A 25,690-nucleotide genomic window follows, 5' to 3' on the forward strand; every position below is an offset into this window, starting at 1 on the left:
CAGCAGCCGAGCTTGTTGACACTAAGTAGTTAATAGAGTGTTAATTACGTGTGCGTAAATCACAACAATAATGGATGCTGGGTGTTCGTTTTTCTTTAATATGTGTACGCTGAATGAGCACGGGGAAACAGCTAAATTCATTTTGCATAAATGCATCGTGGGTATTTGAAATAAAAACACATTAGTGAGGGAGTGAGTGAGTTGGGTTTAACGCCGCTTTTAACAGTATTCCAGTTATATCGCGGCGTGTCAGCTTAATGCGGGAGGAAAGCCCGAAGTGATGCAAGTCTCAGACGTTTACCACTTCGGTGAAACCCACGAGCACGGGTATGGTGCTGACAAACCTAGAAACATAATTGGGGCGAACCGGGATTCGAACCCACAATCATAGGTTTCTGGCGTGCCCAAGGGACGCAACTCTGCACAGCGAATCGCGGCGCCTTAGACGACTGGGCCACCCGTGCCCCCTAAAAACACATTAATAGCTAAATAACTTGGCATCTTTTTTTTACAAATTAAACATTGGAAAGAATATATACCTGGTGAACAACAAAACCCTATTGGCATGTATACACATTGCAGAGACAAAATATACACGTGTTAACAATGCACAAACACAATATTTGCAGAATTGTAAACAAATGAACAATACACCCATTCTACAGTTCACAATCCCATTAGATATACATAAGGTTAAAAAACACTTTGTACCCGTATCCACAAGAAAGTTGAATACAGATAGATAGATATATTTACACACTGAAGACCCGTGATGTCCGGGTTAGAATAGGTCTTCAGCAACCCATGCTTGCCGTAACAGGTGACTATGTTTGTCGTTAAAGGCGACTAACGGGATCGGGTGGTCGAGCTCGTGGACTGGGTTGCGTTTCATTTGCGTGGATCCATGCTCATGATGTCGATCACTGGATTGTCTGGTCCATACTCGATTATTTACAGACCGCCGTCAAATAGCTTGAATATTGCTGAGTAGGGGGTTAAACAACAAACAAACAAACACACGGTGAATATACATGCGAGTATCGTACATGTACAGTGAAAATGTGTGTGCGTGTGCGTAGTTAATCGAGTCATTAGCAACGATATACGCAACAGGGATACATTGACATGCATCAACCACGTCAGAGAGAGAGAGAGAGAGAGAGAGAGAGAGAGAGAGAGAGAGAGAGAGAGGAGGGAGGAAAACTAGTGAGTGAAAGCATGAGCTCGGGTTACGAAGACAGACAAACCGCCACCAAGCAGACCCCGACCACCCGATCCCCATTGTCGTCGACATGAGGCACTTAGGGATTGTTCTGCCCTGTATACCCACAGAGTCACATATCTATATGCAGTGAACACAGCAAAAATATCACCCCAATGTGCGCACGTAGGACACACGCTGACATGGGCCGGTTTAAAGGTATCCCTATTTAGGTCGGAACCAGATACAGTACAGATCAATACTACCACGGTAACCGCTGAGAAACAAGCATAGCGTTCAATTAGCTTTCATAGGCCATGTTACAGGGACAGACAATAGCTGGATGAAATATACTCCCAGAGGAATCCTGCTAACACGTGCCGATCCATAGCTCTACCAAGTGTGCCTGTTCAACGTACGAGAGAAAATGGATGGCGATGACTGGGTTAACTGCCCTTTGTTCCGCGTTCGTAACGACTTCCGTGTTCATCTGCAATATGGCCTTGCCATCCGCAGCTCGTGTTTACTGTAAATTAACCAGACTGGCATGGGTGTTTTTCTTTAAAAAAGTCGATATTCCCCTAAAACACGAGACGCTGAGATTCAGCAACGCCATGAACTGCACAACGAGACATCACTGGTGGAATACAACGTTGATGTTTATGTGAAAAAAGAAACGTGAAGTACATTGTATTTGGTCATATATAGTGCGTTCGTATTAAGACGTCATTTGTCAGAATAAGAACTATTTTAAGTCAGGCCACATGGCCCAGCGCGTAGATGTATGAGTATGTATGACATTGGACATAATTTGGTATCCTCCTGCCTGTTCTCACGTTATTTTTTGTTTAATTGTTGTTTAAGGCCGCACTCAGCTATATTCCTGCTATATGACGACGGTCTGTAAAAATAAATCGAGTCTGAACCAGAAAATCCAGTGATTGACATCCACACAATTGGGATACGATGACATACATCAACTAAGTCAACGAGTCTGACCACCCGATCTCGTTAGTCGCCTCTTACGATAAACATAGTCGCCTGTTCGACAGGCACAGGTTGCTAAAACTCTTTTTTCATCCCGGATCTTCACGGGTCGTTCTCACGTTAACGGGTAGACTGACATATAGCTCCTGAAATATGTATAGGGTGAAACAAAAAAATATTCTACAAGGGAGCCAACGAGTGTATTAAAGGAGCTATCCAGTCTCTTGAATGGCTGAAAAGGAGATCAGTTTGGGCTGCTGGAGATGAGGAGTGAACGCTGAACCCCTGATGTTACGAAAACATCGGATATAACGAACTATCGTTTGTTACAAAAACAATTCTAAACTCCGTATAAGTAATGTGAATGCGTGAGTGAGATTTTTGTTACGGCGCTTTTGGAATTATTGTGACGAACGAAGGCTTTACCCTCCAGATAACACCATCGTTCGCCGGGAGTTCGTAACATCCGGTGCTGTATGTTAAAAAACCCGGAAGACATGTTAACATGAGAAATGGCAAACAGCTAAATAGCGATACACAAAGTGTTCATCACAACCAGGCTCATCTCGACTTGTCGGCATATCTACAAGAGAACATCTCCAATCACGACATGAACACAACTGACATCTGCAAGCGATGAATGCATCAAGGAACACCTATCACAAGCACTATAGGCAGATGTAGGCACACCAAGAGATATGGAGCAAGCGGCGGTGTTAGAGAGCAAGCGGCAGCTTCGTTGGAGGAGTTTTATAACCGGTGCTAGATTCTGCCTCTCATCGTCTCGTGGTCTGGTTGAGGTCTCCAACGATAAGTGAAGTCTCTCATTTCGTCATCAGTGCATCATTAAATGCTCTTTGCATCTAAATCAAACACAGACAATTAGACACTACGTTAGCGTGTAATGTTGGCGGAAATTGTATTCAGCGAATTGGATTCATCTTGTGTCTTGTGTCAGCTTCATTAAAGTTAGAAATGGTTCGTAATAACTTAACGTTGCGTTGAAACCAGATAGTTACAAGTGTACACTCGCTCTCCCGTTCTCTCTCTAGAGGAACGTGCATGTAATTGCATATAATCCCAGTTATAATAACCGCCGTGTCACAAGGGTAATGCACGACAACGCAAAAAACCTCAGCACTAATAGCGCAATAGGGCACTTCAGCTTGTCATTTAATTTAAGGTCAAAACTGTTTAACAGAATGAGTACAGAACACGTTTTTGTGGAGTATAAAAAGAAATTTGATAAGAAGATGAAAGGATCTTTTTACTCCGACCTCGGGCTGCTTCATCGTTTATCTGTTTAAAGTATTTTAAGTGAGAGCTGTTTCAAAGTTATTTTCAAAGATGGTATCAGAGGCCAGACCCAGGCAGCTGGCTCCTTAGGGCGTTCTGCCGTTCTGGCCTTCCCTTCCACAATACAGACTTACGTGCTTCCAGATTTCAAAACAGACATAGAAACATCGTGGAGCACATGCAGTTGATGTTGTGTGGTCGAAGCGCCGGGACGTCAAAGAAGTCGCAAGTAACATTCGTCACAGCAGGGATGGAGTGGCGCTTTGTCGTGGTTCCGTGTTTGTCTTCAACCACGTCAACACCTTGGTGAATGTGAAAACATATGCTTCAATGTCTAATGTTAAAATAGGATTTTGTGAAGTCCTGATGGACAAATCGGCTAAGATGGTGACTGTTCATATCATAATAAGATTGACTGCAGAAAGAATTAACGATTCTTTTGCTTTGTTTGTTCGTTTGTTTGTTTGTTTGTTTGTTGTTTAACGCCGCTACATTGATGGGGACGAAGGTGTAGCCTAGCGGTTACAGCATTCGCTCGTCACGCCGGGCACAATGTGTGGAGCCCATTTCTGGTGTCACCCCGCCGGAATATTGCTAAAAGGCGTAAAACCACACTCACTCATTCACTCAGTCTATGACGGCGGCCTGCAAATGGGCGAGTCTGGACCAGACAAACTATATATATTTTCAACAACGTCCCACGACGTAGGGACAAGATGACACGCAATTAGAATGTCCAAGAACGTATATGTACAAGAAAGACTACTTTTCTCGATATAATATCTATAAAAAAAACATCATCCTGGGTTCATTTTTGTTTATTTGTTGTTTAACGCCGCACTGGTCCAGCTTTATGACGGCGGTCTGTTAATAATCGAGTTTGAACCAGACAATCCAGTGATTGATATGATGAGCATCGATCAACTCAATTGGGACACGACGACATGCACCAGCCAAGTCTGATCACCTGATCACGTTAGTCGCCTCTTACGACAAACATAGCGTTTCTTACAAGCATAGCCGCCTCTAACGATAAGCATGAAGCCCTATTCTCACCCGGATGTCGCGGGTCAGGGCTTATCTTATCATATGTGGCAATAATCTCAAGGTTAACATTATTTTCTTCAAACAGGACATGAAATATATTAGATACGCCACTCGCAAAGTTATTGCAATATCAATAATTACAAAAGTTCATCAAAAAGTGTTTTTTTATAATCTTTCCCGCTTTTGACAAGGGTATTTCCGTGCTGTCAGGCGTTTTAACTGTAACTTAATCAGAAACGAATAAGGCATGGAAAGCTATTGAGCGTTCTCCAAACTCCAATATCACTCAACACACCATCTGTACAAATGGAGAAATATAGCCGTACTTTGAGTCACACATTTGCTTTCGGTGCCTTTTGGGTCGGGAAATGAGTAGAATCCTAGTGCTATGGAGCGAGGAATTTGTTTACAATGCTCCTGTTTTAGCCTGTAACTGTGTCATCGGAGTGTATATTCAATACATAGCCCATACACGTAACGCACTTACATCATGGTGTTCTTACTGTGGAGGTCGGGATGACCTAGCAGCGAGGCGTATTTAACCTCTAAATCGCCTTAAAATAGTTCCAACTACAGTTCCAAGTTCAGCCCTTTGCCACAAGTGGCAAGTGTGATACTGAAATATTGTCTTCGTGTTATAATGAAATATTGTCTTCGTGTATCCGTAGAATGATTAACTGTGTAATGTTCAACGAAACGGGACGGTCGCTTTGTGGTTAAAGCATTCGCTCATCACCCGAAGGCCCAGGTTCCGATTCCCCATTAAGGCACATTTCGAGCCCATTCTGGTGTTCCCCGTTAATATATCTAAAAGCGGCGTAAAACAATACCCGGCACCTTCTCATTCAACGAAACAGAAACACGGCATATTTCTACGTACAGTATGGATTCCACGACGATATTGAACCGCGACATCCAATTTGGGTACGTCAGTGCTTGAGGTTACACCAGTGCTGAGAAAGCGTAGATGAAGCTGTCAACACTGTTCACGCCACGTCATGGTGCCCCCTCCTCACCTGGATTAGGAAAGCTATCGGGCTGAAGAATGCGATGTAGATCCCGATAATCAGCTGCTAATTAGATCTAACGAAGTATGACTACCAGTATTATGTCTAGCGATCCCTCTCACGCGAGACCTTGCGAGATTGGCTTTCTCTGAATACTATCTGTTTGAAAGCATCGCTGTATATTAACGGTCAATCTATGCTTACGTAAATTACATAGAAATAGCTCGATTACATTTATACGTACAAGAATGACATTTAATCAATTTAGACCCTCTTTCCAACTGACGTTTTCACTATTTTGGGCTATTAGATATCATATTGCAGAGTTGTGGGATTTTGCAAAGCATTCCGTGTTGCGCTCGTTGATATCAAGTGAAAAACTATTGTATGAAATTCCGAACAATTGATGGAGTTCCTCTTTTTTTTTAGAATTTTTTTTTCTAGCAGTTTCGTGAAGGAGGGGTCTGATGGCGCGAAGGGAAGCAATGATACAACTATCTCCACCACAACGTGTTGGTGGTCTTCCAACAATAACGTTCACGTTTGGGCAAACGCCATGTCCGCCACCGAAATATGTCCGAGTGTCAGTATAACTCCAGCATTCAGCTGATTGAATGAGCGCAAGAAAAACAATTATAACTGGTAGAATGTAACGAGAAAGCTCTTTTCTATTTTAATTTACAGTTACAAGATCCGATTTGGCAATTTATGACTAACGCCCTCTTTGAAGGTAATAAATTACGTTTCATATATGTAGTTGTGGAGGCAGTCGCTTTCATCCACTGCTAAAACGTAGTCATTCATAATCTCCATACAGTGGTTCCTACCAAGGTCGAAGCAAGGTGTAGGATAATGTGGAACACTTCTTACACTGACTGGTTACGGGTTAGTTTTGCGTTGCGTCATGTTTATTGTTGTGTAAAGATGGATTTTTATTGATATTTATTATGAAATCTATATTTAGCTTACACCCATGTTGGGATTTCTCTTTTCTTGAATGTCGATATATTCGAACAGGACACGGTAAATATATGTGTTATGATTTGTTGTCCCATAGCAAACAAACAAATAAGACATTTAGAAATAGTATAGTAATTGGTAATAATAGTAATAGTGATATGCATTGTGGACAGATTGAGTGAGTGAGTAAACAGGATGCGTCGTCACGAGTTATGACGCGTGTTCGTTGGGTTCGTTGGTTTTTCATTCATCGTCATGAATTAACAGTATCTACATCATGCTGCCTACGGGATACCTTTGTTGTTTAATACCGCAGCTCTAGCACGGTGGCCTGGATAAAATACCAGTCGGTGACAATGCTCAATGCAGTCGGCTCTTTCTACATGTTTTTTTGTAATTTACCGCCGCAGCCCGCAGGTTTTAGAACCGCCTCGGCGGTCTTGTGGGTAGAGCGTCTTCCCCGAGAGCGGAGGGTCGGTGTTTCTCTTCCAGACCACGTCATACCTTAAGACGTTAAAAATGGTACGTGTTGATACCCTGCCTGGCACACTTAAGGAGATAAAACAAGGTCTCGCCTCGGAGTCAGAGTGGGGCATGCATGTTACACTGCAACATGGTATCTCAGTGGGCTACCACTGTAAAAGGTCCTGACAAGTTGGTTGGTTGGTTGGTTGGTTGTTTAACGCCGCACTCAGCAATACTCCAGCTAAATGACGGCGGTATGGAAATAATCGAATCTGGTCCAGACAATCCAGTGATTAATATCATGAGCATCGATCCACGCAATTGGGATCAATGACATGCATCAACCAAGTCAGCGAGCCTGACCACCCGATCCCTTTTACGTCGCCTTTTACGACAAGCAAAGTCACCCTTTACGGCAAGCATGGGTTGCTGAAGACTTATTCTAACCCGGAATCTTCACGGGTCTCCTGACAAGTACAAGCAGCTACACACACACGTGCAAGTACGCCGCTGTACGAGTACAATAGTCTTGAACGCGATGTTAATCCCAGTGCCCCTCCCCACATTCTATATATACTCACATGTAATCATCATATGTAGTGGAATAGAATTATAGTAATTTCCTAAATTTGTACTGAGGGTCCCATTAACTCAACTGATAGTTCCATTTTATTGTCAATCAGATTTTATCTTTCGAATGAGACTTTCTGGGCTGGTTTACAATCACGTGTGATTCACCACACGAGATATTTAATGAGTACAAAATTAGGAAACTCACTTTACTCGTTTCTTCGAAGCAAAATAAAGATAAGGTAAAGGCTAATTCGTGTTCATCAGGGCCAGTAAATACTTCTGACTACTATAGCACATATGTCTAATGAAGCCCACTGGTAATTTATAACGCTGTAATCGGACCTTGAACAGCGGTTGATGGTACGTTAAGCCTCGGCGCGACCGTGTGTGCGGACATGAAATAGACGTGGGAATTTATAGGCCTTGTCCTCCGACATCTACAGAAGCTGAAACACCCCACACGTGAAGATGCTCATACTCGTCATACTGACCACGCTCATCGTTTAAAGTGAGTGAGTGAGTTGGGTTTAACGCCGCTTTCCAGTTATATCACGGCGTGTCAGCTTAATGTGGGAGGAATGCCTGAAGTGATGCAAGTCTCAGACGTTTACCACTCCGGTTAAACCCACGGGCACGAGTATGGTGCTGGCAATCATCGTTTGAAGAAAAATCTCATGTAAAACTGAGTGAGTGCTTGGTTTAACGGTGCATTCAGCAATATTCAAACTATATGACGACTTTCTGTAAATAATCGTGTCTGGACCAGACAATCTTGTGACTGACATCATGAGCATCGATCTACGCAATCGGGATTCGATGACATCCATCAACCAAGTCACCGAGCCTGACCAGTCGCCTCTTACGACAAGCATGGGTTGTTTTTAGCAACAACCCACCATTATCACGGCGGGGGACACTAGAAATGGGCCATAACATGTTGTACAAATGCATGTGAGAATCGAACCCGGGTGGTCGGCGTGACGAGCGAATACTTTAACAACTAGGCTACACCACCACCCCATGGAATTCAGTTTCTCTCACAGTCTTCTTTCAAAAATGCTGGAAGATTTTTTATGGCTTCGATACTTTTCCCTCTAACGGTAATTTCCCGAAAGTGGTTTTCGGATATGAGAGGTCCGATTAACCCAGGTTCTAAGTACAAAGGAGTTAAATGTATATCCGTTGCTGTTGGCTACTTATAACATGGGTCGAGTTATTTCTGAATGGTATTGACATGTTTTACGTGATGGAGTGGCAGAGTAGGGTAGGTTTCGCTTACTGTAACCAGGCCGACGCCCCCTACAGGTGTTCGGTATTATTTCACCTGTAAGGTACCGCAGGCACTATACATATGTCCGGCCTCTGAATATGGGGAGCTGTGGAGTTCTCAGAGTTGCCAGATCATGTCCCTCCCAAATGAAATTCGTTTCGACTCCAATAAAAGAACCGTTCGTCCATGTTTTGACAATGTGCCTCATGTCGGGTTGCACGCGCGAGCAGTGTCAAGCAGTGTGGGCGCATACGCGCGTATCAACACCCTGCGCGAGATCCTCCTGCGCAGCTGTTCCGGAAATAGTACGACCTAGAAGTTTTTCCCGTGTTTGCTCTGATTCTTTGTGTCAGACGAATGTTTGTAATCGAAATAAACGAAATTTCCCTCCGTCGTTGCCAAGTAGTAACAGCCTGTATCTCCACACCGTACACACAAAAAACCCAGGACTAGCGAAGGGCTGGTTGTGTCGCGGCCATATTGTCGTCTGCTGGGGTGTCGTCTGCCTTGCAGATAAAAAAAAAACAATGTGTACGGTTCAAGGCTGATAACACAGATGTTGTGTTCGTGCAGGTCATAGCGTTGTTATGTCAGTCCATGCTCCTCCTATTCTGAAAGAAATGGAAACAAACATGTAAGCACGTGCTAGCCGCCAAGTCAAGTATTTCCACCGTGTTTATGAGTCTACCTCTTTATCACATTGCTCTGTCTTATCCGCTGCCTCGTTCATTACAGCCTCGTTAGTGAAGGCCCAGACGGTTTAAAGTTAAGTTTAAAAGGATCCAATTTGTAAGCGCCACCTAGCGGAAGACATCATTTCAACCGTCAATTACGAACTGACTGACGATGGAACATTGGGTGGGAGAGCAGATAGAGAGGTAGTATGGTTCTGTTGCAAATGTGATCCTTTGATAAGAGAGTTTTGGAATTGAATCTATTGCACACTAGGTTATCGTAGCGAAGACGTGCAAATCCACTAGAAAGGTCAAAATCTCACAAGGAAGACAACGAATCTTACGACTGTTGTTCCAAAATAAATACGCCTTGTCAATTACTTTCCGGAAATCCTTGAACGACTTTATGCATTCCCTGACAGTTGCCTGACACTCCCAAACCCAGTGTTGATTGCAAGTGGCATGCACTAACACAAACGTGCACGTAAAGTGTCATTCTATCATTTGGAAAAAAACAGTGTGCTTAATTTGGGTACACCAACGTAACAAATTTGCTTTACTTTATAAGCCTGCCAACGTTTTTACGTCTTCGAACAAACAACGATGTGGTAAGCTCTACATAACACGTTATTATTAATTATAACAACCAGATTGTGACATAAAACGGGGCCACCATACTGATAAAAAATAATGAAATCACTACAGGTGAAGTTTTGAGGTATGATCATCGGATTTCTCGTTACACATGACACCGCATCCGGGTTAGAATAGGTCTTCAGCAACCCATGCTTGCCGTAAGAGGCGACTAACGGGATCGGTGGTCAGGTTTGCTGACTTGTTTGATGCATGTCATCGTATCCCAGTTGCGCAGATTGATGCTCAGGATGTCAATCACTGGATTGTCTGGTCAAGACTCGATTATTTACAGACCCCTGTCATATGGTTTGAATATTGCTGAATTCGGCGTTAAAGTTGAGGTGAAATGGGGTTAGGCGAAACGTTGCGTCCAAGATTATTGCACTTATATAGCGACCTGCATGCACGTGTGTGTGTGTGTGTGTGTGTGTGTGTGTGTGTGTGTGTGTGTGTGTGTGTTGCTGCGTATACTAGTCCGAACAGATTCCGATTTAGGGTGTTAGCTCACTGACATACCATGCCGCAGTTTAATATGAATAACCCAGTCAGACAGTATACTGACTCAGAGCTGACCTGTCCTAGTTTAGCCCCTTAATGCCGAGCATCAGGCAAGGTTACAACAAGTACCATCTTTTAACGTCTTTTGGTATGACGCGGCCGGGGATCGAACCCCCGACCTTCCGCTCTCCGGGCGGACGCTCTACCACCAGACCACGGAGGCGTTCGATTGCGGCTTTAAACAAACATAGAAGAAGAACATTTATTGTACATAAACACCCACAAGGGGAAAGGGTTCAAAGCATAAACATGACTAATTATAACGGACATATAAACATTGATATATACACTGTAATAAAATATTGTTATTATTAACCAAAGGCTCGCATGATACAAGATTTATTTCCAAATTTATAAGATACGAAAACACACGAGGTTAATAATATCTTTATCATATGTTATTCGTAAAAAAGTTAATGTTTAAGACGTAATTTTTACGTTTAGAAACAACGTATGAACACAATTTGTGAACCGCTCAATTTGTGATACACTTCTAGTGCCAACCGACTTGCAGACATATTTGTCACCATGTCGCCATGCGACACGTAAGGAAACATCAATCTAAGCATTTTGGAAACGTAAATAGTTTATCGAGAAAGTAAGTAAGCATAGGTGTAGGTTAAGTTTGAAAGTTGTTCTGCTTGAAAACCTAATCAGCATATTTATCGGATCATGATACCAAGTTTATCGGATGGGTTTATCGCATCGATAACACATGCCTAGATATGATTAAGTCAGGAATGTATGTCTTTTCGTTTGGACGATGTGCCTCGACGGTGAAAACGGTGGGGCATCCCCTCTGTAAAGATGTCATACAGAAAACCTAGGGCCATCTCCAGCCAATCCACATTCATGACCCTTTAAGTGAAGGTGAGGGGGAAAATGGGTTTCATCAAGATTATTTCTCTCATATAGCGACGAATGCCGGTTTCATGGTGTTGGCCTGTTGAGATTTCATGCTGTAGTTTATTGCTGTGGATATATCGTCCCGGAGAGCGGAAGGTCGGTGGTTCGATCCCATTGTCGCGTCATACCAAAAGACGTTAAACGATGGTACTACTTGTTACACTGCCTCGTATTCGGCATTAAAGGGATAACACAATGACAGGTTGGCTCTGAGTCTGTGTCTGTGTCTGCCCATGTCAAACTGCGGCATGGTATCTCAGTGGGCTAGCACCATAAAACCGACCTAAGTCCGGACTAGTTCCAGCAGACACGTCGCTACAGGTTACACACAACCAAATGTTTTCCCATAGACTTCTATAGTAACGTTATAGCTTTTTAAAAAATAACTAGGCATTCAACAGCCATTACATTTACATATGTGCACAGTCTGGCCTTAAAGCTGCAATAAAAACACAAATTTTGGCTAGGTTACCCAGCTCCTTTTCCGAGTACAGGAAGCTGAACACACCAACCCCAGTTCCGCACCAAATATCACCTGCTTGAAAATATCTGTGCTTACATAAAGCACAAGTCATCTTGTTCAAAAGGTCAGCACCAAATATTGAAAAATATGGGCAGTTTTAATTACTGGATGGATGTGCATTTAAAAGACATAAAAATCTTACACAATATCATCCAATCACAGCCTGCATATGTCTCTTGATCTGTACTGAAGGCTCCCTACGAAAACCGCACTGTCACAACCAGTTCTGATTTAGTGTAGTAGAACCTGTACAAGTGCAATAATCTTAACGGGACGGTAAACCCCATTTCACTTACTCTCTCCCAATTCAGCAGCGCGGAAGCGGGAAGCAACGGTGGTCGCCGTGCTGTACTCGATTTAGGAAATGAACCCTGGTCTTCACATTAACCAATCAGCTTCCCAAACTGCCTGATATCTGAATAAACATTTACCTGTTCACACTGAAAGTACACACGCACCCACTGCCATGGATTCCACTCTCAAGACCTTCATTCGATCACCAGATTGGGCAGATCGTTAAAGTTGACATGTTTGTCAATCTTCAAAGTAAATCTGAATTAATAAATTGATCAAATGTACACCACCCTTCCAAACTAAAACATTTCATCCAGCTGTTGTGTTTCTAGTTGTCAGCGGCTGATAATGATAAGGATTATTTTGACGTGTTCAATACTTGCATAGAGTTGTCTCCCTGGAGATCGCTAGGTGGCGCTGTTTGGGGTATATGTAATGCTTGCACATGACAGCGTGTCGCACTGCCTGGGGGAAACATTGTTTCGGACATGGTGTTTGCGCCAGTCAAGTGGATTTTCAATTATTGATATTTTTTAAAGTAGAGATTAGACTTAGAAATAAAGTGATTCAACTGTCACCACTTCTAACTGACTTTAATTTGTTACATTCACATTACGTAATCTATTTCTTCCGGGGGGTTCTTATCTCATTTCATTGTGACATATTGAGACATGGGTTTAGTCGTAAGTGTTGATTAATTAAATTTCCTTTGTATGCTGTTGTTTTGCATTCACATGCGTGTGTAAACTTGCAACGAATGAAAGCAATTAAAGAATAATAGCAATTTGTTGATTTTCACATGTTCATTATTCCACGAGCAGAAAAAATAACTTTCCTCCAGTTTTGGGTAAAATAGATCAATTGTGAGTGAATATCAATTTTTGCAGATTTTAGCACAATTGCCACATCACGATGAGAACACATTAAACTCATGTGCGTCTTCGGCGTGACAAACAAACGATTTAACCACAAAATGCTATCAAACCGTCCTTTAAACGCTAGAGGAAAGCTAAGATATTTGATTACCATGCATGGTTGGGTGGATGCCAGCTAGTTTTTTGTCTGCCCTTATCCCAAAACATAGACTTCGACAGTCGTAGTGTTCAGGTCGCTAAGTCAACGAAGAACGTTAAAGACAGATAAGTTATATTTTGCGTAAACAGTACATGAAAAAACAGTGGCAATAGTCTACAAACTACAGTTACAACAGGTTTGTCTGTTGTTTAACGCCGCACTCGGCAATAGTCCAGCTATATGACGGCGGTCTGTAAATAATCGAATCTGGACCAGACAATACAGTGATTGAGATCATGAGCATCGATCCAGGCAATTGAGATTCGATGACATGCATCAACCAAGTCAGCGAGCCTGACCACCCGATACCAATAGTCGCCACTTACGACCAGCATAGTCGCCCTTTACGGCAAGCATGGGTTGCTGAAGACCTATTCTACCCCTGATCTTCATGGGTCAAAACACACAGGTACATTCAACATACAAAAGAGGTGCATTCTAACAGTGTCATTATAAAACAAATGTAGTGTAATATTATGATATTCAACAATGTGCCAATTGAGCAGAACTGGAGTAATGTAGATACAAGAAACGTATTCACAATTGTAAATCTCAATATAATAACAGATCTTTGTAATTATTTCTGGATAAACGTTGGTTAAAAATATTAACAATTATTTCTTTTTATAAAGTGTACAAAATTCTTTATCATGATTGAGGATAATTGGAGAAAATATCTCTTTCATGACTGTATTTGATACAAGACATTGCATAGTGTTGTTCATCTTCTAATACTTAAAACGTGGTATTTTTTGGTATATCTACCAGTTTCCATTTTTAGTTTATGATTACGTGGACGAAGTTATGAGAAATGTGAACTATGAGCTTTGTTTTTTTACAGCGAGTAAGATAATTCTCAATCATCATTGATGACTTAACAAACTTGCATGTTCTTCTTGCTGTTGGATATGAGAGATTCCTTTAATGAATGCTTTAACATTTGAACATTATTTACAATGGATTAAAATCGTTTATTTGTGTTTACCGTTTCAAAAAATATTATCATCTTTCATTTATATTTATAAACCCGTATTTTAACCAGAATGATATTTGCTTCCAAACCATGGTTCATAATTACATCTGTTGAGTGATCTCTATAAAACCTGTAATTCAATTAATTTCTTAATTATTTGTTGTTATAGTGGGTGTATACTACTGGGAGTTCTACCCTACAGGTATATTTATGTGTTTTCCTGCTTTCACCAAGTAAAACTGAAGCTGTAGTTTCTCTGGTAGAAATGTATCAATATCAATATTCAATAGTCAAATGACTGAAGTAAACACGAGTCCCTATAAAGTATGTTTACATTTCCAATGCATCACAATTGGTAATAATACGAGTACCGAGCCTATCGACAAAATACCTCAAACAGTGTACCACTGCCCATCGCCCTATATATGCATCAACGTTACTGTTGCTTGAATGGAGAGCTATGGTTCTTCTGTGCAAACATCGTCTAATGATTCGTGACGTCCCGTGTAGCGTCTTCTCCGTGTTGTATTCTTCCAAATGTTGCGCCGTCACACCCATAACGTACTTATGTCCAGTGGACCAACAACATTCATACATGTGTGTCAACTGACGGAGGGGTGCTGTTTGTCAGCTAGTGCACTGGACAATGACTTGACGTACTGAAATCAAGCCACTCCGCAATGTCAATACAGATTACTTAAACCTCCGTTTGCCAAGACCATCAATACCACTTCTCAACATGCCCTGTCCGTAATTAAATCATGTTTTGAAAAGACGCACATGAGTGGAAGCCAGTTGAATAAATACAACAGCGACAGAAATAGATTGTGCCATGAGAGACAGTTGACCCGCAGGTGTGGAAAGATCGTCTGCTCTCGCGCCCTCGTCTGCTGCCTTCTGACCCGCCCCTGTTCTCGCTGGTCTTGGCCAATAGTTGGTTGTTTGTTTGTTGTTTAAAACCGCACTCAGCAATATTCCAGGCGGTCCCATTCAGGGCCCCTTATTTCTGGAGTCCATGTTCAGGGGATTTTTGTCTTCCCTGAATCATCTAAGCGCGTGTCTACACAGGGCCCCTTAATTCATCATTATCTGTTCCGCATTTGGAAGTCTTTTGGGAAACCTACATTCAGCGCCAACTCATGGTGATAGTCTTCACTTGGCTCCCTACCTTCAGCGCCACCTGATGGCGATTGGTTTTCACTTAGATGGTCTTCACTTGGCTCCCTACATACAGCGCCACCTGCTGGCGATGGTTTTCACTTAGATGGTCTTCACTTGGCTCCCTACATACAGCGCCACCTGCTGGCGATGGTCTTCACTTGTCTCCCTACATTCAGCGCCACCTGCTGGCGATGGTCTTCACTTGGCTCCCTACATTCAGCGCCACCTGATGGCGATGGTTTTCACTTGGCTCCTTACATTCTGCGTCACCTGCTGGCGATGGTCTTCACTTGGCTCCCTACATTCAGCGCCACCTGCTGGCGATGGTCCACACTTGGCTCCCTACATTCTGCGCCACCTGATGGCGATGGTCCACACTTGACTCCCTACATTCTGCGTCACCTGATGGCGATGGTCCACACTTGGCTCCCTACATTCTGCGTCACCTGATGGCGATGGTCCACACTTGACTCCCTACATTCAGCACCACCTGATGGCGATGGTTTTCACTTGGCTCCCTACATTCTGCGCCACCTGGGCCCACTTGCAAAAAGTGATCTTAGCGCTAAGATGATCGTAACTCTTAGCGCTAAGATCGCTTTGTGCAAGTGGGCCCAGATGGCGATGGTCCACACTTGTTTCCCTACATTCAGCGCCACCTGATGGCGATGGTTTTCACTTGTCTCCCTACATTCAGCGCCACCTGATGGCGATGGTCCACACTTGTTTCCCTACATTCAGCGCCACCTGATGGCGATGGTCCACACTTGTAGATTATGTGCCTCTACTTTAAGGGACCCTGTGGACACAGAAGTGTGCTATTGCTATAACTCAAATGCCCAACTTACGACCTTCTATGCCACCCGTCAATACACGGACGTGTCGCGTTTCATTTCAAATCACCCCTTGTCACCCATATGGCACCAATGAGTATGGCTGTAACAGCCTATATTTGTTATTGAATGCGAGGCTTTTATGCGAGAAACATAAAACTATTCTTTTGTACGCAGACCATTCGATACCAGGGCATTACCCGTGACATTACTCCGACTCGTGTAAAAGTAATAGATTTAATATTGATGACCGATTGGTGTTCATCATTAAATGTGTCCTTTACAAAGAACCTTTATGTTATACAGGGAGTTTGAAACTGTCTGGAATAACAATTTACACTGTTATTGTACGGCTAGCAACTTGGAGTCTCTAAGGTAGATGCTCGTCCACGACCAAAGGCAAGTTATACGCAAAGCTGTGTATTCAGGGCGTCCATGACGACAGTTTGCTAACTGCTCGAAATTGACGCATCTAAATGGAATTAGACGTAAATAAATCTTCAACATGCCACTTAACGTGAATGTAAAGGCACGAGCAGAGCTGCACAAAACTGTCACTGTAGAGTAAATTGTGCGCCTTCTGTTCGAAGCTTCTCAGGCATTTGAGAAAATAAACTGCGATCTCTATATGCAAGTGTTTCAGTTTATGGACGACTCAAAATCACCTGCCTTAATCCCTTGGCTTTTTCTGTTCGGGCTGTATTCATTCAGTTGGTTTCTACTGTTTGAAAATCCATGCGCCTGTTTGCCTTTATATATGGGCGGCGGCCAAATGAAGTCCGTCATCCGATTTCTAATATTTTAAATTTCCTCACTTACATAAACTGTATGTAGTTACGTGAAGGCGATGTTGTCATTAGTTACATGTTGTATGATGTTTGAGACGGAGTGGTGAAGTGAAATGAGGTTTAACGTCGCGTCCAAGATTATTGCACTTATATAGCGACGTGCATGCACGTGTGTGTGTGTGTGTCTCTTTGTTCTAATCCAGATCAATGCCGATTTTATAGTGCTAGTCCACTGCGATACCATGCCGCAGTTTAACATGAATACCCCACTCAGACACAGTATACTGACTCCCAGCCGACCAGTCCTTGCTTTAGCTCCTTAATGCCGAGCGCCAGACAGGGTAACAACAAGTGCCATTTAACGTTTTTTGGTATGACGCGGCGGGGGTTCGAACCCCCGACTTTCCGCTCTCCGGGTGGACGCTCCACCACTGGACCGCGGAGGCGGGTCTTGAGACAGAGCGAGTGAGTGAGCGGGGTTCCACGCCGCTTTCAACGTAATGTTTGTTATATCCGATTCGTTACACGTGAAGACGTGGGTTAGATTTGGTCTTCAGCAACCTATGCTTTTAAGAGATGACTAATGGGATCGGGTGGTCAGGCTCGCTGACTTGCTTGATGCATATCATCGTATCCCAGATGCGTAAATTGATGCTCATGAATCACTTGATTGCCTTGTCCAAACTCGATTATTTACAGACCGCCGTCATGTAGCTGGAAAATTGTTGAATGCGGCCTTGAACAACAACAAAAAACAAATATCAGATTTGTGTTGACAGAAGATTTACAGTAGTGCGTGAGTAAGTTACAAAAATTACATCGGCAATGTTTCAATCATGTAAGGATGGGAAGTGTACAGTTGACATTTACTGCTTCGGTGGAACTCCGGTTAAAGTACTCTCAGACCAAGGATCATAATCAGAATTGGGATTCGAACCCATTAATATTGGTTTTTTTGGCGAGCAACTGTAGACAAGCCTTCTTGTAGGTGACGGGAAGATGTCAATGATGAATATAGATCGGCGGATCCTGTAACAAGTAAGGGATGTAACTCTGCTCGATGTGATGCGACGCCCTAGTCCTCTTGGTGATCTGTTACCCCACTGAAACTATTTTGGGTCGAACAATCACTATTTGAAGTGTTACACATTACACTCCTTTGTAAAACAAGATAGAATAGTTATTGGGTTTTTTCCTGGCCAAATGACCGAGTGGGGCGGTGGGGGCGGTTTTCACCTGGCCGACGTTCTTTCTGCATCATCTAAAATAGTCATAAAGGTCGGCCTAGTTCAACACGCTTCGACTGGAAAATTGACAGTAACACTGGGCACTAATCAATTTATATTTTGTTCCAATTATTAAGTCCATAAAAAAACGATTTAGTTTCTACGAAACCGAAGTTACATAAAATGAAAAGTAAGGGATGAAGTTACTATATAGTGACATAATACTCCCTCTATAGCTTTTAGAGAAATCCCCCGCAAACACTTGCATCAACATTCTATGAAGTATACTGAATCATGCTCAATAGTAAAATTATCTATTCACTTCTGAGTTTAATTCTTAGAATGCAGAGAAACTGTATGTAACCAAAGTATAAGAAAACACTTCCGTTTGTAAAAGTTTATCAATAGATCATATATATAGCATTTGAACGGTCCTAATGCCAGCAAAGTTTTGCTACAACTTCTAGCATATAAGCAGGTAGTTTCCACGTATGTTCTTTCATTCATTTACTACAGGAATGTCTAAGACCCAGTCAATCCACGCCAGCCAGCCACGAGCGGCCACGAGTTAGCGCTCTGCTTCACGAGTGGACGCTTCCCGTCATTCTACGATGAGAGACACAGTAAACAAAGAAGTGTTTATTTAAACTTTTAACACAAAATACGTCCCTTCTGTAAACGGACCCAGAAGCAACGACTTGAGAATGTTAAAATGTTTAAACATTAGCCGGAAATGTGCCAAGTTTGAAATTAAACTTTACCTTCCAATCGACGATAATTTGGTCCAAGACACTTAACCTTTTTTTATTCAAAAGACCCCTATATCTGTATTCCAAGTTAATGAGCTTTCCAAGAGGGAGCGGGCAGATGGGGGATCGTGCAATCATTAGGGAATTGCTATCACTTTTTTAATCCCCCCCAGGATGATACACAGCGTTCCAGAAAAGATGAAATTCAGTATTCCACTTACAGGATCTCGGCAGATGCTATGCTGTGTATAAGAATCTCAAGACAGAATTCCGTTTGAAGCTTGTAGATAGTTCTCTTTCGCTTTGAGACATTGTACAGTGATTTAGTTTGATAGCTCATCTATACAGCGGCGGACTTCATCTGTAAACCATTGACAGCGTGAGAACTAATTCGCACGGTCCTGAGTATAAATGGGCTAGTGAATGTTGTTTAGCGCCGCAGTTTGCAAAACTCCAGTTATATAACGGCAGCTCTCTCTCTCTCTCTCTCTCTCTCTCTCTCTCTCTCTCTCTCTCTCTCTCTCTCTCTCTCTCTCTCTCTCTCTCTCTCTCTCTCTCTCTCTCTCTCTCTCTCTCTCTCTCTCTCTCTCTCTCTGAGGGTACCCCTGAAGATCCGGGTAAGAATAAGTCTTCAGCAACCTATGCTAGCCGTAAAAGGATTGGGTTGTGAGGCTCGCTGACTTGGTTGATGCCTGTCATCTTATCCCAATTACGTGGATCGACGCTCATGACATCAATCACTGGATTGTCTGGCCCAGACTCGATTATTTACAGACCGCTGTCATATACCTGGGATATTGCTGAGTGCGGCGTTAAACAACAAGCAAACATGTGGACATACTGGACTCAGGACCGTGGAAGTGGAATGGACACGAAATGGACGAGATGTTACGAACGCGTCTGACCACTCAATTCCAATATATGCGGACTCTTACGACAAGCCTTGGGTGCTAGGTACCTATTCTGACCCGTAATCCCCACAATGACGTAGTTTAGTAGACTTGGTCCAGTTTTTGTCGCTAATCCCTCTCATGCAGAGATTTATCTGTGTACTTATTACACTGACTAGTTCTGGAATATAAATGTGCAATACTTCACATGACAAGTAGACTTTGTGTGAGGTTATATCCATTGTCTGCACTTGTTCCTGGGTGAGCGCAAATATCAATAAATGGTACTCAAAAAACGAAATGTAAGTTCGAGTAGTGCAATAATGCAAAAATGCAGAAGACTTACCTTTGATCTCAGTGTAAGCTTATCCAATGTTAAACATATTTCCAACCTATTGAGCACCCGCAGACAACACTACATTGGTTCTGTTGGTGATTTTAGTATTATATTTCCCTTGCCGAACCAAATGGGCTCCATGAAAGCACTTAGAGTAACGTTATTTCATGACGTAATAGCTACCGCTGTTCGCGAACACCTGTGCACGTGAAATACGTGCGATGAGCTAACAGGTGTCACATGTGTAGATTCATGCACTCGGCTGTGGTTGACACCAGTTCCGCCAGTGGACACAATATGATGCAGGGTAATAATTACTAATGAGTAAACCTGGAGAACCTGACAACGTGCATTTCAAGAAATTAAATGTTGTCACTGCCATGAATCAAATAATTTGAGTGGTGGTAAATACTTTCGTACTGTAATAATACTAATAGTAATACTAATACTAGTACGATAGTTAATGTTACTATTATGGTTGCTACAATTACTGCTGCCACTACTACTACTACTACTACTACTAATAATAATAATAATAATAATAATAATATTATTACTAATACTACTAATACTATGACGACTACTACTGCTTCTGCTAAAACTACTGCTGCTACTAATACTAATACTAATACTACGACGACGACTACTATTTCTACTACTAATAATAATATTAATGGTTCTGCTAATACTACGACGACTACTACTACTTCTACTACTACTGAGCACTGCTGAAACTACGACTACTACTACTGCGACTACTACTGCTGCTACTACTACTACTACTACCACCACCACCACCACCACTACTACTACTACTACCACCACCACCACTACTACTACTAATATAGCTACAACAATTACTTCAACTGTTACTACAACTACATCTATGACAAGGGAAAGTAGGTAGCCCTATTGCCTGACATATTTGTGTTTTTCAGGTGCCGGGTTGAAGCGTTTGTTCAAATCCCTGGTTCATAACGATAAGGAATATTGGCGGTCAGCACCTGTTCACGTGGGCTTTACTAAAGTATTAAACGTCCACCACCCGCATAACATCGGACTTCCCTTCCACAGAATGATTGTTACAACGGTAAACACAAATACAGTTACAACCGACCCAACTACAACACAAGGACCGTAAAATAAGAACAACACGTTCTAACATGACCAGCTTTTACGTCATTTTCCTGGCTTTATCAATTAGTGTTACTTCATAACATCATTTCTTCTGAAATCAGATAATTCATATGCATTGACATATGACAGAGTTTACGGCAACAATCAATAACATTTTAATGCGACCAGTGAAGATCAGGGGTAGAATAGGTCTTCAGCATCCCATGCTTACTGTAAAAGACGACTGTGCTTGTCGTAAGAGGCGACTTTGACAGGTGGTCGGGCTCGCTGACTTGGTTGAAGCATGGTATCCCGGTTGCGTTGATCGATGGTCATGGTATCAAGAAATGGATTGTCTGGTCCAGACTCGATTATTTACAGACCGCCGTCATATAGCTGGACTATTCCCGAGTGCAGCGTTAAACAACAAATAGAACAAAACATCATGAACTGAAAATTTACACTATCAGAGCGTATTGGATTGCCGAAGCGACAGTAAAATAACTTCACTGTTACTATAACCTTACATGGGCATGAAAGAGTTCGTTTGACCTTTTCGAAGTGTCGTAAAATATAGATGCATGACCATAAATGGACAAGATTTGACAACGCATCTGTTATTTGTTTAAGTGTTTTGTTACGCAGCAATTAGCGTTGTTACACCTGCGAAACAGTGGTCTGCTAATAATTGAGTCTGGCCCAGGCTAATCAGTGGTTGCCATGGGCAACGACCCACGTCATCGGGGTTCGATGACTACCGTTTCAATTCTTAGAGGAAATATATAGGGCCTATCTTCAACCTATTCTAACGTTGGTCCTCGCGGCCAATTAAATTTGTTTTGTTTGTCTGGACCAAACAATCCAGTGATTGACACCATGAGCATCGATCTACGCAACTGAGATATGGTGACATTGATCAGCCAAGCCAACGAACCCAACCACCCGATCCAGTTAGTCGTAAAGAGAATGCATAGATTTGGTTTTTTTTAGTTTGGGTATTTTCTTTAACGCCGCACTCAGTAATAGTTCAGCTATATGACGGCGGTCTGTAAATAATTGCGTCTGGACCAGACAATCCAGTGAATGACACTATGAGCATCGATCTACGAAATTGGGATACGGTGACATGTTTCAAGCAAGTCAGCGAGGCTGACCAACCGATCCCGTTAGTCTTCTCTTGCGACAAGCATAGTCGCCTTTTACGGCAAGCATGGGTTGCTGAAGACCGATTCTAACCAGGATCTTCACGGGTATATTCTCTTATGAAAAATAAATGTCTCGGTTTGGTTATGTTTTTAAATGCCACATATTCTCTTATGAAATATATATGTCTCGGTTAGGTTGGGTTTTTAAATGCCACATAATTTCTTATGAAATATAAATGTCTCGGTTTTGTTTTGTTATTAATGCCACATATTCTCTTATGAAATATAAATGTCTCGGTTTGGTTGTGTTTTTAAATGCCACATATTCTCTTATGAAATATATATGTCTCGGTTTGGTTGTGTTTTTAAATGCCACATATTCTCTTATGAAATATAAATGTCTCGGTTTGGTTGTGTTTTTAAATGCCGCATATTCTCTTATGAAATATAAATGTCTCGGTTTGGTTGTGTTTTTAAATGCCGCATATTCTCTTATGAAATATAAATGTCTCGGTTTGGTTGTGTTTTTAAATGCCACATATTCTCTTATGAAAAATAAATGTCTCGGTTTGGTTGTTTTTAAATCCCACACATTCTCTTATGAAATATAAATGTTTCGGTTTAGTTATGTTTTTAAATGCCACACATGTAATGATATTATGCGAATTCATAAGATTGAATAATAGTTCTCTTTTAAGTTTGGAATTGGCGAAATGGAGATATTTACTGCTTAAATGTGAATATTTTTCACAGCCGAGTAAAACATTAAATTCAGAACAGTATGTATATAGAGACGTATTCAGTTCTGAAAACTGTTAGAAGAATCTGACCATGCTCTGGATGAGGGTCATGACGTCAGCTTGAATAACTGCCTGACATCATCTGATTCCGCATCATTTCTGTATATGTATCATTTATCTATAAAGCTATTTTACATAAAAGAGGCGTGAAACACACCGAAAATGGACATTATTTCCAAACAGTGTTTGAAATTACCAAAAGATACAAGGATACCATCAGGACCCACAGGCTCTAGAAGTTGCGGGCCCTGACAATCTATTCAGGCCCTCACTTAAAAAAAACTGCAGCTTATTATGACAAATAAATTAAGACCCAAATTTACTGCAGACCATAAAAGACAATTTTAAACTATACGGACCGGACACGAGATCTACCTGCAACGGGCCTACGGGAAGGCACCTGTTTCGAACACTGTTTCCAAGGCATGTTGGACGACGGTCTGTAAATAATCGAGGCTAGACAAGACAATCCAGTGATTGACATCATGAGCATAGCTCCACGCAATTGGGATCGATGACATACATCAACCAAGTCAGCGAGCCTGACCACCCGATCCCGTTAGTCGCCTCTTACCACAAGTGTAGTCGCCTCTTGCGGTAAGCATGAGTTTCCGAAGACCTATTCTCAACCCGGATCTTCACGGGTCTGTTGCTTTGTTATTGTAGTCATTGTGGCGACAAGGACATGACAGTAGCGCACCAAGTAAAAAAAATAGGGATGATAGGTTGGGAAGCCACCCACAAGTGATTACGTGAATGAAATCGGTCGAAAGGTGCAAGATTTAAAATAATAGTTAACATCAACATGTGTGCTGAGCACAAACCTTTAGAATGGTGTGGGCAGGGTAGCAGCAGTGGCGCCATTGGCATCGCATCATGGTAAGTGACCAGAAGAGGTTCCTTCTCGACTTTACAGATGGCGGGAATCGTTTTTGGAGACGTTCTATGGTCCAGCGCCATGCCAATCTGCTATAGAACAATCTTCACCCGTCATAATGATCGATTTCACAGGAGTTCGCTTTTGTGATGAGGTTTTGAGGTCAGTCTTGGAATCCTATTATCCTAGAATTGGTCTTAAGTTTGAATTCCAAAAGGATAACGCCCGACCGCACAAAACCCAAGGTCAGATTCTTCCAACAGTTGTCCGGGCTGCTGTCATGACCCTCATCCAGAGCATGGTCAGATTCTTCCAACAGTTGTCCGGGCTGCCGTCATGACCCTCATCCAGAGGAAGGTCAGATTCTTCCAACAGTTGTCCGGGCTGCCGTTATGACCCTCATCCAGAGCATGGTCAGATGATGTCAGGCAGTTGTCCGGGCTGCCGCCATGACCCTCATCCAGAGGATGGTCAGATTCTTCCGGACAGTTGTCCGGGCTGCCGCCATGACCCTCATCCAGAGCATGGTCAGATTCTTCCAACAGTTGTCCGGGCCCACGGGGATCAAACTCGTTATCAACATTCCCTTTCATTATCAAATATCACATACTTGATGACATGACCGTCGAGTTTCAATGCAATACATGTGATCACAAAATATATTAATACTTGTAGAAAATTACACGGAACAATGCCAGTCTCGGGTAATAAAACCAGTACCAAGACAATCACACAACCCTTTGCTTGACAACTCCAAGAACAAATATCCAATGTAGCATCATCTCAGGTATGAGCATAACAGTCGGCCATGGGACGCCAGCGTCAAAAGTGCTTGGGTGAGTGAGTTTGGTTTAACGCCGCTTTTAACAGTATTCCAGTTATATCGCGGTGTGTCAGCTTAATGTGGGAGGAAAGCCCGAAGGGATGCAGGTTTACCACTTCGGTGAAACCCACATGCACGGGTATGGTGCTGACAAACCTAGAAACATAATCGGGGCGAACCCGGATTCGAACCCACAATCATAGGTTTCTGGCGTGCCCAAGGGACGCAACTCTGCACAGCGAATCGCGGCGCCTTAGACGACTGGGCCACCCGTGCCCCCTATCAGGTATTAAACTGACTTACAAAAATGATAAATATTAACGGGCCCAAGTGACGTTTTATCCTTGAAGGGCATCAGAGTTACCATTAAAGCATTTAGCGAGACCACCCGATGTTTTCAAAGAAGCAGAGCGTGCAGAATACATTCATAGCATAAACATTTATCTATGCATACATAAGTCATATAACACGCATGCGCAGTCACATGCACGTTTTGACACT

At 42.4% G+C, this 25,690-nt stretch overlaps 1 protein-coding gene across 1 annotated transcript in view; it reads right to left on the bottom strand.

Annotated features, from left to right (window-relative positions):
• The window catches only part of LOC139455447 (histone-lysine N-methyltransferase SETMAR-like), a 60,390-nt gene extending 35,941 nt beyond the window's left edge, over positions 1–24,449 (bottom strand). The window contains exon 1 of the mRNA XM_071237000.1: positions 24,314–24,449. Within this exon, the coding sequence (XP_071093101.1) occupies positions 24,314–24,449 (136 nt within the window). The remainder of the gene's footprint in view (positions 1–24,313) is intronic.
• Positions 24,450–25,690: the final 1,241 nt, after the last annotated feature.

Source organism: Haliotis cracherodii, unplaced genomic scaffold (assembly GCF_022045235.1).
Source record: "Haliotis cracherodii isolate W230 unplaced genomic scaffold, xgHalCrac1.p SCAF_1, whole genome shotgun sequence".
Lineage (NCBI taxonomy): Eukaryota > Metazoa > Mollusca > Gastropoda > Lepetellida > Haliotidae > Haliotis > Haliotis cracherodii.